The sequence below is a fragment of the Radiomyces spectabilis genome (genome assembly GCF_025331425.1).
Source record: "Radiomyces spectabilis strain NRRL 2753 chromosome Unknown BYT42scaffold_2, whole genome shotgun sequence".
Lineage (NCBI taxonomy): Eukaryota > Fungi > Mucoromycota > Mucoromycetes > Mucorales > Radiomycetaceae > Radiomyces > Radiomyces spectabilis.
The window spans coordinates 2644293-2657035 of NW_026251927.1; the positions used below are offsets into that span (position 1 = coordinate 2644293).

General features: G+C 44.3%; 5 protein-coding genes across 5 annotated transcripts; 3 read left to right on the forward strand and 2 right to left on the reverse strand.

The window, feature by feature from the left end:
* Positions 1 to 568: 568 nt before the first annotated feature.
* On the forward strand, positions 569 to 4273 carry BYT42DRAFT_592108 (chloride channel; the record flags this gene model as incomplete). Its single annotated transcript, XM_051570594.1, has 19 exons — positions 569 to 653; positions 967 to 1074; positions 1135 to 1222; positions 1538 to 1662; positions 1719 to 1888; positions 1954 to 2061; positions 2130 to 2353; positions 2423 to 2510; positions 2567 to 2652; positions 2724 to 2772; positions 2857 to 2906; positions 2968 to 2987; positions 3067 to 3128; positions 3192 to 3315; positions 3384 to 3449; positions 3507 to 3547; positions 3682 to 3831; positions 3896 to 3960; positions 4021 to 4273. 19 exons carry the CDS (start codon positions 569 to 571, stop codon positions 4271 to 4273), a joined length of 1962 nt encoding a protein of 653 aa, XP_051427703.1.
* A 651-nt stretch (positions 4274 to 4924) lies between these two features.
* Positions 4925 to 6292, reverse strand: BYT42DRAFT_558010 (D-arabinono-1,4-lactone oxidase-domain-containing protein). Its single transcript, XM_051566956.1, has 3 exons — positions 6138 to 6292; positions 5762 to 6073; positions 4925 to 5697 (listed from the first exon to the last, which is right to left on the reverse strand). Exons 1-3 carry the CDS (start codon positions 6279 to 6281, stop codon positions 4984 to 4986), a joined length of 1170 nt encoding a protein of 389 aa, XP_051427704.1. The 5' UTR covers positions 6282 to 6292; the 3' UTR covers positions 4925 to 4983.
* Positions 6293 to 6953: 661 nt separating this feature from the next.
* BYT42DRAFT_558013 (uncharacterized protein) lies at positions 6954 to 8195 on the forward strand. Its single transcript, XM_051566957.1, has one exon. The coding sequence runs from the start codon at positions 6998 to 7000 to the stop codon at positions 8078 to 8080; it is 1083 nt and encodes a 360-aa protein (XP_051427705.1). The 5' UTR covers positions 6954 to 6997; the 3' UTR covers positions 8081 to 8195.
* A 484-nt stretch (positions 8196 to 8679) lies between these two features.
* On the forward strand, positions 8680 to 10531 carry BYT42DRAFT_610958 (quinon protein alcohol dehydrogenase-like superfamily; the record flags this gene model as incomplete). Its single annotated transcript, XM_051571438.1, has 11 exons — positions 8680 to 8697; positions 8760 to 8871; positions 8938 to 9039; positions 9110 to 9372; positions 9427 to 9499; positions 9573 to 9647; positions 9707 to 9912; positions 9975 to 10033; positions 10092 to 10182; positions 10248 to 10402; positions 10471 to 10531. 11 exons carry the CDS (start codon positions 8680 to 8682, stop codon positions 10529 to 10531), a joined length of 1215 nt encoding a protein of 404 aa, XP_051427706.1.
* A 546-nt stretch (positions 10532 to 11077) lies between these two features.
* Positions 11078 to 12723, reverse strand: BYT42DRAFT_543267 (uncharacterized protein; the record flags this gene model as incomplete). The annotated part of the gene is made up of 2 exons (XM_051565671.1): positions 11078 to 12488; positions 12596 to 12723. 2 exons carry the CDS (start codon positions 12721 to 12723, stop codon positions 11078 to 11080), a joined length of 1539 nt encoding a protein of 512 aa, XP_051427707.1.
* Positions 12724 to 12743: the final 20 nt, after the last annotated feature.

Sequence of the window (12743 nt, forward strand, 5' to 3'; positions counted from 1 at the left end):
AGGCTGCTAAGCTACAAGTAAATTTTTGCTATTCGACTATACCCGCCCGTAATAAGTTCCCTTATGTTAATGCGTTATGGTGACAGATGAATATCATGGTTCCTGAGTTTATGATTTGACCTGTATTTGTTTAACTTATATTCTATTCCAGATAAACAGAATATTTAATTTGGCTCCATTGCCGACTTTTAGCTGAGTGAAGCCCAAGGCGGGATCGAACTTGTAAATTTTTTTAATTTCGGGAAAATTTTACTATAAAAGGCAATTCATCGATAGGTTGGGTAGTCGTTGTGAGAACAATTATTTGCATCCCTAAAAATAACCCAACGATGGGGTCCAGGGTGCATATCTGGAAAAATGAGGAGCAGCCGTGGTGGAGAGCCTTGATTATATACTGATTGATGTTCTGTTAATTTTTTTTTCGGTCTTTTGGTATGCTTCATTGTTTGTGCGCACAGCTGCATCATCAGAAAAACCTTGTCATCGTCATTCATTCCCGCAAAAATTTACCTTAATTTTCCCAGCTTGCGCACGCCGGTTTTCACTTTCCCACTGAATTCATACTGCCATGACCGATCGTGGGCACGCGACCTCCACTCAATTGGAGGAAGAACTCGCCGACATTCGACGGTATGAAGACTTTAGCACTATCGGTAAGGTTCCACCACCATTCTTACTGCATCCGTGCGGCAGCCCACTAAATTACTCGTTATCCCTTGCTTATTTCTAGATTGGGTTAAGGACGCTACGTTGGAACGTCATCGACAATTGTCAGTGCACACAAAGAACATCAACGATCACAGTTGGCGTGCTTGGTGGAAATTAACCTTTGAAACTGGCCAGTCATGGATCGTCGTTTCTCTCATTGGTACCTTGATGATGAAAAGCTAGCGTAAAGACAAAGACGATTGCATAACTCAAACCAATATACTGTTCTGTTAGGTGCTGCCATTGGCTTCAATTCAGCACTGATTGCCATTGTTACCGACTGGTTGTCTGATATCAAACTCGGCTACTGCTCCACTGGTTGGTGGTTGAATCAAAAATTCTGTTGCTGGGAGATCGAATCGGAAGGTCGGTAGTTGGATGAGGCGTGCCACAGGAACCACAGGAACTCATACTGTCATGGATTAGATGGAAGTTGCAGTGACTGGATAGACTGGAGTCAAGTGATGCATTTGGGTCCGGACGTTTATATCGTCAAGTGGCTATTTTATATATTGTGGGCGGTAGGTGCTATTTTTTTTTTTTTTTTTTTTGTCGCGTACGATGGACAAAAGGGGCGTTGGTGACCATTGGATCTGAACCCTGTCTCGGTATATGCTGTAGACACTGTTTGCTACAACATGTGCGTACCTTGTTAAAGTATTTGCTCCATATGCCGCCGGTTCCGGTATTTCAGAGATCAAGTGTATCCTTGGTAAAGTACCTGAAGAATAATATAGCTGGGACAAAACCATCGAGGTTCTCATGCATGAAATACAGCTGGTTTTGTGATGAAAGGATTTCTGGGAGGTTGGACATTGGTTATGAAAAGCGTCGGTCTTGCCATGTCGGTTGCTTCCAATTTATCCATCGGCAAAGAAGGGCCGTCAGTTCATATGGCTTGCTGTGTAGGCAACGTTATTTCGCGTTGTTTCCAAAAATTTCGAACGAGTAAAGGTAAGTATCATAGTCATCAAGACAGACTCAAGTCACCGGCTGAGGCGTTTCCTTAGCTGAAATGCGAGAAATCTTGACGGCATCCAGTGCTGCAGGTGTAGCGGTGGCTTTCGGTTCGCCTATTGGTGGTGTACTTTTCGCGCTGGAAGAAATGAGTTCCATGTTTCCCAATCGAACCATGTGGATGAGCTTCTTTTGTGCCATGATCGCGACCATGGTGTTGCAGGTAATGCGGATCATTTTTCCATTGAGGTCCTCCAGTCATTGTTTAATTTGGATCTGGGTGATTAGGCGATGAATCCATTCAGAACAGGAAAGCTCGTCATGTTTCAAGTGAGCTATGATCGAGATTGGCACTTTTTTGAATATCTATTTGTCGTTATTATCGGTATCTTTGGCGTAAGTATCACTTGAAGTTCGTTGGCAACCTTTTTAGGATGGCCAGGCATTGAAGTTGGGTGTTTTAGGGATTATACGGAGCTTTGGTGATCAAGTTCAACTTAATGGTGGCTCAGTTTCGAAAGAAAGTGTTGAAAGACTATCCTATTACCGAAGCGGCCGTGCTTGCCTTCATTACGGCGCTGGTGGCCTATCCAAATGTATTTTTACGTATCGACATGACCGAAATCATGGGCATTCTTTTCCGAGAGTGTGAAGGTGCCGAAGGTGAAAATTATCACGGTATTTGCCAGTATGTCATCCTTATAAAAAAAAAAAAGGTCATGTTGCTGTATCTGACGAAAGACTGTCACGTTTGAAGGGAAGATAAAGTTGGATGGATGGTGGCACTACTATTTTTGGCGACCATTCTTCGCACGCTCGGCACCATTGTTTCCTACGGTTGCAAAGTAGGCATGAATTATCTGATCTGTGTCATGATGAGACTTATTTCGGCATTTTAAAGGTCCCTTGTGGTATTTTCGTTCCTTCCATGGCAATCGGTGCAACGTTTGGGCGTATGATCGGATTGTTGGTCAAAGCATGGCAAGCGTAAGTCGAGTCATGTTGAGCTATATCATACACACACGGTGCTCACCCACATTTCACATCTTGATCTGCAGTGCCGATCCGGAATTCTTTTTGTTTGCTTCCTGCAAGCCAGATGTGCCAGTAAGTGCAGCGAATGAAATTGTAACGCCATCTGATAAGTATATATAATATTGATCTGCGGCCTTCTTTTTCCCTCTCTTACAGTGTATTACGCCCGGTACCTATGCTTTCTTGGGTGCAGCCGCAGCCTTGTGGTAAATATATATTGTTGTTGTCCTACTTCCATAGTCTTGTAGCTAAGTGGTTTATTTGTAGTGGTGTCATGCGTATTACTGGTGAGTGTTGCATTACCGCTATATTTTTGTTCATACACTTTGTCTTGGTTCATTTTTTTTAATGGACTCTGTTAAATAGTGTCTGTTGTGGTCATCATGTTCGAGCTGACGGGCCAAATTACTTATATTTTGCCAACCATGGTATGTTGATTGATTCAGAAACGAACACACTTCGCATAGGCGGCTAATTTGACGAGGACACAGATTGCCTTGATGATTACACGTGCGGTGGGTGACTGGTTCGGCCACGGCGGGATCGCTGACCGTTACATCCGGCTCAACGGATATCCGTTCCTCGAGAAAGAAGATTACGCGTTCGGCGTACCAGGTACATATCTATACAAAAAAAAGAGGCGAAAATTCGAGCAGTGCAACTAACTTGTTTCGAAACTACAGTGTCTCATGTGATGCAGGAAGATCTCATTGTAATGACAGCAGCTGGCATGCAATTACAAGATATCGGTAAGGCTTAAGACGAAAAGTTGGATGACTGAACTGTATCTCTCAGTCTGATGATAGAGCATATTTTGAAAACGACCCCGTATCAGGGTTTCCCCGTTGTCCAGGATAAATCAAGCATGAGTCTTATTGGTTACATTGGTCGATCAGAGTTGAAGTATTTGACAGGTAGCGTTTGCACGAACCATGGCAACGTCTTGTGGCTTTCCTTTTTCTCACCCTCTGTTTAGACAAGGCACGTTCGATGAATGATGCGCATGCATCTACCATATGCCGCTTCAAATCTACTGGGGAAGACCCTGAAGTGGTCACCAGTATGTCCGATGACGAGCACGTCATTCAGGGTTCTTCCGATGTTCTTGATTTCGGACCGTATATGGATCAAGTAAGGAAAAAAGTTTCATCCTGCTGCATAAGGTTGCATATTGATTTTTCTTTGGTGTCATTAGACGCCTATTACTGTGCATCCTAAATTGCACCTGGAAACCGTGATGGATATGTTCAAGAAATTAGGGTGAGCAAAAGTGATATGTAGATGGTTGACCTATTGTTTCTTATATCTCTTCCATCATAGGCCTCGCGTAGTGTTACTTGAACAACGTGGCAAGGTCGTCGGTTTGGTCACTGTGAAAGATGTGCTAAAGTATATGGCACACATGGAAAACAATGCTCCTAGTCGTGAGGATAATTACGATGGGTGCAGCCAAGTGATGCAGCATTTAAGAGCATGGATCCACAAGCGAGACGATCAACATATCACATATACTCGCTTAACCAATCACTCTTCGATGGACGAGAGCGAAAGCCACGAATTACGCGGTCGATAAATCATCATCAAGAAGAATAATATCGCGTTCCCCCAGCCTTGATTTGGGTTTCCTTTTTTCCACATCTTTGTTTCACTATCCGCATTCCATTCCATTCCATGACCTGTCTGTGTTTTTCCCCGTCTCATCCTTTATAGATACTCTTTTTTTTATACAGTGCAGTGCATGTTTGTTTTTGTTTCTGTCATTCTTTGTTTTAGACATTTTCAAACATTGGCTCACCCCTACTCTATTCCCCAATACCATGGAATTACGCTGATTGAATAAAAGAGAAAAGACCAACCAATAATTTATTCGCGCACAGCGCTATCATACAGTTCTAGGACTATGAACATACAAGTATCGTAGTAGAAATACAGCAACCGTTGTTTCTATTTAAAGCTTGGCGGTCTGTTTTCCCAAAACGTGGCGATTGATGTATTCGTTGACAAACATGCCATTGGGATCTAATTGCTCGCGCACGCGAAGGTAATCCTGGAATTTGGGATAAGAAGCCTCCAATTCTTTATACGACTGTCCGTGAGCCTAAAATTGGAAGGTGAGCAAGAGGCCCAAGGTAAGTTTGCCTTCTGAAAATGTTACCTTTGCCCAATGGGGTCTTCCTCCGTATTGACGCATAATATCTTCGTATGCTTTCCAGTACTTTTTGTAGGGCACCGGCTTACCATAGGGTCTGTGTTAAATGTCTGTTAGATCTTCTTTGCAGTGACTCACATGTCCTGCGCACAGAATACTGACCGATACATAATAACACCAATATAACATGTTTTACGGCCGTAAGCCGGACTCAACCAAATATCGTCCTCATCCACAAATCGAATTTCCACGGGAAAATGAACCTTGAGATCATTTTTGTTGATGAATTCATCCAGTTGGCGGAGGGCCGCCGGGGCATCCTCCCAAGGAATAGCCCATTCGTTGACATATTGAGGGAACAGACAGTCAAAGTTGAAGACTTTATGGGAATCGTCGATTATATGTTGCTCACGTGAGTGGATCGTCTTGTACATGAATTGCGTGATCTTTGGAATAATCGACGGGAAATAACGGGCGGTATTGAGCATGGCCTGGTAAGCGTGAAAACCTAGACCGCGTTCAAGGAACCATCCGGGATTGGCAACAGTGACCGGCTTCTCGGTACGATTGGCCCGCCAAACCACGCAATCGTCGGTATGAGGAAACCACCACACACGTACATGTTCAGCGGAATGGATTACTTCATCCCATTTTTCCAGAACTTCTGGGAATTTGTAGGGCAGCTGAGTCGCTTCCAAACGGAACATGGGCTCCGCTTGGAATGTTATGCGAGTGATAATACCCAGAGCTCCTAGACTACATTTGGCCGCTGCAAACACATCGGGATGACTTTCCGGAGAGCAATAGAGTGTGTCGCCATTCGCAGTAATAAGGGTCAAGTCCAGAATCTATCCAAAAGTATCTTTCCATTTTAGGAAAATGATCCATAAACAGGTGATGAATTTAATTTACCATGGAAGACAGGCTGCCAAAATGGGCACCTGTACCGTGCGATGCGGTGGCGGTGACGCCAGCCACGGACTGATCAGAAATCGAACCGAGATTGGATAAAGCCATGCCGTGATCTTTGAGTACTTTGTGAAATGTATGCAATGACATGCCACCCTGGACCGTCATGGTGAGTTTCTCGGTATCCACTTTGAGCATTTTATTCATGGTGTCAATGTTGACAAGGAAGTCATGGGTCATGGCAAGATCTGACGGTGAATGTCCACTGCCAAATACTTTGATGGACTTTTTATGTTCCCCAGCAAGTCGCACAATCTACTCTTACCCGTTAACCTCGGTGGGTCGGCAACTCAGTTTTGGTAATATCCACATTACGAACCTCGATAATCTCCTCTTCGGTGGACGGAGTGAATAATAATTCACATTGACACGAAAATGTCTTTGCCCAATTCTGGAAGACATAATTCTCGGTTGCAATAGCCTGCAAGGCTGGTTGGAGTTGATTCTTTCGAAGACGAGGCATTGAAGTGGGATGAAATTACGACGAAGAATCGTAAATTTTTCCCAATTTTTCCCTTTTTAGGTGTTCTTTACGGAGTATGAATCCTGGTCTGATGAAATAAGTGCGTCTGTCTGTCACACTTCAATTACGACGCAAGAAGAATAGAGTCCTCTTCTTCTCGGGCTATCTTTGTTTTTTAATGGGTGCAAAACATCCCCCCAGATAATCGATGCGTATCGGTGTTCAAAATGACAGTTCATAGTGTTGGCTGCAGTACAGCTTTTCGCGAGCATTTGGGTGTTTTCGTCTTTTTCAGGCATTTTCCGTCGCAACGTCGACCCACACAGTTGTTTGGCTCAATGCACTTGTTGGTCAGAGATATTCTGAATGACTTGTGGATACCTACTTGCTGGCTTTAGGTCTTTCTCTTCAATGTGTCAGTACACTTTGTCGGTAAAAAAGGCCATAGCACGGTTATTACGCGGCACTGTTTCACGTCTGTTCTATATTGCCACTAGTCCTTTCAAATATGACTTTATTTTTGGAGTGCATTCTCTGGATCGAGCCAGGAGAAGCTTGATTCATGGATGCTTTTTTTTTTGGACCATGCTTCGGAAGCGGAAACGCAGTCACGGGATCGTCCTCTGCGCTTAACAATGGTCAAATGACCCAAAAATAAAGAAAATCGAGTCTCAACCTTATCTTTGTCTCTCATCTGTTTTCCTTGTTAATCCATCATGCTAGCCACTCACATTGAATTACAGCGATATGTCGACTCTTTGGCACAGAGACAGCCAGGACTTCGATCGAACATTGATTATATAGCCCGAGTCATCAACAACAAATGCACTGCCAGCATTACCGTGTTTGGTCAACGATTCAGTTTGCAAGAAGTGTTCCTCCAAGAAGATCAAGCACGAACAGCGGTGGCAGCATTTGCTCTCAACACATTGAAGGCTTACGAACAGAAAGGGATCGACTTCCGCCAATTACCGCCCTCGGAGCACGTGAGCAATAGTCTTCTTCAAAAAGTCGAAGCTTGGCTAAGGGCGGCTCTCGACAGTCGTGAAAGAGACGAAGACGAAAAGACCTACACAACCTTGCTATGTGATCTCTTGAAAATGCTTCACATGTCGCCACCCAAATTTGAGATCATCCAAGACTACAGCGAAATTTATAGCAGTGCCGACGCTCCCTTTATGGCCACACTGTACGTTGGCAGCCTCACCTTCCGATCGTCGAAAAGCTTTCCCGACTTGCAGAGCGCAAAAGATTCTTGTGCTGTTCAAGCCATTAATGCCATAGTACAAGGTTGCTGTGGCATTCATCCATCTATTGCAAGCGCTGGAATTGATACAAATGATTTTATATCCGTGCCCATCCTTTCCAGAGAACGACCTTCTCATAATACCGCCAACGCCATCAGCAGCAGAAACAGAAACACCAATAACAACAGTAACAGCAACAGCAACGGCGCCAACCGGCCTCCAGTGACTGGGACGAATGCTGCTCCACTATTCAAAAGTGAGGTCGTGGTTTTGTCCGAGGTGGTGAATAAGATGAAGTGGACTATGGATTGTGAATTTGTTTCACAATCTATCGGCAAAACACCGGGCTTTCGTTGCATTATGACGATTGATCGCTCCAATACGAAACAGCCTCCCATCGTGATCGACAGTCCATTAATATATGGTAAAAAAACAAAATCCAAAACGGCTTCTGCTTACAAAGTACTCGCTCGGCTGTTGCAGGAAGGATATCAATTTACTAACGAACAGCTGTCTTTCATGAGACAATACGAAGAAGAAGTTCCTTTGTAACCTTACAAGTAAAAAAAGACTTGCAGGATGCTTTAATCTCCACCTTAGTATCTGAAACTTTAAAAGAAATGTGCTGCACACGAAAATAAAAATACCAAATCATAAACATTGGAACAACTTGAATACATTTATGTTACAATTGACCATGATCTGACAAAAATCGTAGTTCTGAAGACAATTAAAACAGTCTATGCATAGATAGTTAAGTATTACAAGATTTTTGAGGGTGCTACGCAGCTACCCACGTCCTCTTTCTCCACAACTGCATGTTCATAGACATCCCGTGCTTCTGCCCTATACCCTCATTATCGGTTAAATCACAATTTGATACGATTTGCGTTTTTGACAAATCATTGTATTAGTCATCCAATGGTAGATTCTCGAATTTGGACAGAATACGATGAGGGTAATCATATAATATGTCATCAATCATCTTGCAAAGCACAGTCTAGTGAAGTTCTAATTTTGACGTTCATGATTGGGTGAGTGAATTGTATGCCGCTGGACATGAAAAAAAAAAAAAAAAAAATTATTTCCCTTCAAAACTGAAAAAGTCAAAATAAAAGAACCCCGTACTTGCATACAATCACCACACAACAATGTCGGACCACGATCAGGTATGGCTGCACACCATGGTGTATGACTTTCGCAGTATGCTAATTCAAGAAACAATTCACAGCACGAACACGACGATCTTGTCGAAGAAGAATACCTCCAGCAAGACGAAGTCCTGGAAGAAGAAGTCCCCGATCTTGATCAAGGCGAGCCTATGGAAAGCGACGACGACGAAGGTATACTTTTACTGTAAAACTTTCATTTACCGTGATCTTGATTATTAATACAAATTTTCAATGCAGCGGTCAATCCGCTTGAAGGTTATGAATTGAGACCCTCCGCTGACGATGAAAATGTCATGGAACTCGCGGACGATTCCGTCCAAGGTTTCTTTGATCATCAAGGTAAAAAAAAAAAGGACAAGTAGAATCTGCGATTTATAGAGAGCAGGGTGACTAATGACGGAGTGATTAGAACCTGTGTATGCTGTGGCCTTGAATCCTAAGTTCAGCAATATCGTTGTCAGTGGCGGTGGTGATGACAAGAGCTATTTATGGCGTACCGATACCGGCGAAAAGCTTTTCGAGTTTGATGGACACAAGGATTCGGTGACAAGCGTAGCCTTCTCTGTCAATGGTGACTATGTGGCTTCGGCTGGTATGGACGGTAAAGTGCGCGTATGGAAAACAGAAACTGGCGAGTTTTGTTGTGCAGTGGACGGTCCCGATGAGATCAATGTAAGTTGAACCAAAACATCGAGTTTTGGGCATCCTGCTGACTTTAATGTTTAGTGGATCGATTGGCATCCCAAAGGAAATATTCTTTTGGCCGGCGCAACGGATTCAACGATTTGGATGTGGGCAAGTAAGTATTGATGACACTATCGTTGAATATGAGCGAGAATAATTGACAGTTGCTTTTGATTGATGTATGATAGTGCCTAGCGGTAAATTCATGAACATCTTTAACGGTCATGCTGGCCCCGTCACGGCTGGCCGCTTCACCCCTGATGGTAAGGTTATTTGGGTATTCGGCGTGGGTTTGAATGTGATTTACTCATCAATTGCACAGGCAAGAAGATCGTTTCCGTATGCGAAGATACCTCATTGATCGTGTGGGATCCTAAATCGGCGGCTGCCGAAATCCGTTTGTCGGGTGAAGATGCCCGTTTCCATTTGGAACCCATCACCACCGTCGCTGTCAACAGAGACAGCACCTTGGCTATTACGGGTTCAATGGACGGCAAGGCCCGACTTATCAACATTATTCACGGCAACGTAAGCTTACAAAGCGACGATTGAATATGAAAGATGTTTGGATACTTATGTCCTATTCCTAGATTGTCGCTTCTTTGGAGAACCACAGTGAATCTGTCGAAACTGCTTCTTTCTGTGATGTGTATGTATATTGCGTGATGAATCAAGTGTGACATCAATCACTTATATAGACTCTGCAGACTTCCGTTGGCAGCTACCGGATCAGTCGATGGCACCATTTCCATCTGGGATGTGCAAACGCAGCGTCTCCGATCAACTTTGAGACACGAGGTATGTTTGCACAAATACATGAACCATGGCAGAGGATCCATGTTCTAATAACGTGATGGATGCAGGATGCGGTCGTCAAGGTTGAATATGTTCGCAACTCGGCCATGCTCGTTTCTTGTTCGGTTGACAAGACGTTGAAGCTTTGGGATACAAGAACTGGCAACTGTGTTCGAACATGGGTTGGCCATCGTGACACGATTCTTGACTTTGCCATCTCAAAGTACGTATTCTCCTGTATCGCCCAAAAATGATATGCTTGTGAACTAACGGATCCGTGCATTTGCATAGTGACGGACAAACGATTGTTACAGCCTCGGATGATGGCCACTGTTTAGTATTCAAGGCATAAATTGTAAACTAACGTGTTGTACTTGATCTTCTTGTATTTGTAAGCCTATTTCTTTCTGTTACATCGTTTACCCTAGATTGGAGCATCTCATTGTCGTAACCACTTAACCATTATTATTGTTGTTTCTTTTTCATTCAAGTCATTAAATTTCAGACACTAAACCTGAATGATTGCGCTTTGGCTTTAGCTTGTTCTTGTCGTTGTTCTTGTGGCTGACTCGGGCCACACACCAAACAATGCATACCTAAACGATGCGCACTTGCTGTGCAGATTACTGTTGCCATGGAAGTGCGGAAAGCGCCCGCTGTACTATTTAAATACTACTGAAAATACGAATATTTTTTATTTATTTCGTGAGTGATTGAAAGATTAAACTTTGGGAAAATACAAAACAAGCCATATCAGCCATAGATATCAAAAAAGAAGAAAAAGAAGAATCAATAGAAACCACGAACCAAAATCTACAGCATAAAATCCATGATCACAAAATTTCAAGTAAAGAAGAAGAAGAATAAGTTTTCAATCGATGCGTTTTATGCGTTGCATTTATGATTCGATTTGTCGTTCCAAACGATCTAATCGATCTCGCAAAGCGCTAAGCATGGTATGGTATTCATGCGGTCGGATATCGTTTTGAGAGCGTACAATGGTGGGAGGACTTCGGAGCGTAGCTGATGAAGATGATCCTGGAGCGCGATCATCTGACGTGGAGGTCGCATCATCCAACGTTTTGGGTGTAGGCGTGCTTGATTCTTGCCGCTCCTCCTGATCATTGCGAGTCTGACTCGGTTCCTTGTCCGCCATCGATTGGGCCAGGGCCGTCTCCAACTTTTCAATCCGCTTGATAATAGTGCTTAATGACTCGTCCATTTTGCCCAGCACTTCCTTTTGCACCTCCTTGATCTGGTTACGAATCAGCCCTTCGATTGTCGTCGAAGACGCTTGCAAAGTTTGCATAAGGGTTGCCGAGCGTCGAATCTGATCGTCCAAGGTGGATTTCAGTGTTCGTGTGGTCTCAATGGTATCAAAAAGATGCTCAAAAGGTTGCAAAAATTGCTGCCGTTGCAAAGCTGCAAACGAGGTGGTGGTGGGCGTCTGTGGCGGTAAAGGAACAGCGGCGGCGGTGGTGGGTAGATGACTGCTTGCATTGGTAGTGGAACCGGCCGACGACGAATGAGGAGGTTCGGGTCGACTCGTGGTATTGGTTCGTGACGCTGGGACAAAGCCATGCGATGAAGAGGGAGCCTGATTTGTATTTGGGTGGTAACCATACAAGGACGGAGAGTGAATATAGTGTTGATATGATGAACTAGTGTGTTGAGCCGATAAGGGAGGCTGCTGTTGTGAAGGGACAATGGGCGGAATAGCAAATTCTTGCTTGCGGGGCGAATGAGCTAGACTGCCGACGGCGGATGGGTGTCCCTGCTGTTCGTCTCGATTCACTTGGTGCAAGGAAGCGCGCGGTGACAAGAGCGGAGCCAACGAATGTCCAGGCTGCAAATGACTGATCTGCAATGGTTGAGGACCCAAGCGACTGTGCTGACCTTGCTGCGGAGGCGGCAACGGCGGGTTGTAATAGGCCGAAGCTTGAGCAGGCGGCTGAGGATTTCGGAAATTGGAATTAAGTGGGGCCGAACGGATAGCGACAGCATACTGTTCGGCATAAGAAGGTGTATGGATAGTCAAATTTCGTGAATTCTTATTGTTCTGCTTGGAAGACAATCGTTTGGATAGCAACGCAGAAGGAGCATGGGGCACGCCCAAGGCCATCAAGGGTTGTGGTTGTGAAGCAATGGACACCGCGGGCTTCAATAGACTGGTGTGAGTAGACCGTCTACCCGAACTGACAGGTGCCGGTGGCTTCATCGAATCATTGGCTCCAGCCGTCGTGGTATGGGGGTCTCCCTGATCATCCAACGTCCGTTGACGTTTATTCGGTTGAAACTCCTCTACCGATCTATTATCCGCCCCCACAGAAGCATTATTGCCATTAGTCATCAACAGTTCTCGTTTCTTTTTGCCGTTCGCATCAATCCACAGTCGTTAGCCGTAGTAGGCACTTACCCGCTGTGATGTCGAGCATGTTGACTACCAGCGCCATTAATACTCAACACTTTTTCCAAGGCCATAGGGTTGCCTTGATCACTGGTCTCATTTTCCAAAGGCACGGATCGTGAAGGTGGAGGAGACATCGGTTCTGTCTTTATAATAG

Bases quoted from the DNA above. Each gene is read 5' to 3' on its own strand.
- BYT42DRAFT_558010 (XM_051566956.1), bottom strand. From the start codon at position 6,281: ATGCCTCGTCTTCGAAAGAATCAACTCCAACCAGCCTTGCAGGCTATT. The intron at 6,074-6,137 runs GTTCGTAATGTG...GGGTAAGAGTAG, and splicing joins CCGAAGAGGAGATTATCGAG to ATTGTGCGACTTGCTGGGGA. The intron at 5,698-5,761 runs GTAAATTAAATT...ACTTTTGGATAG, and splicing joins TTGGCAGCCTGTCTTCCATG to ATTCTGGACTTGACCCTTAT.
- BYT42DRAFT_558013 (XM_051566957.1), top strand. From the start codon at position 6,998: ATGCTAGCCACTCACATTGAATTACAGCGATATGTCGACTCTTTGGCA.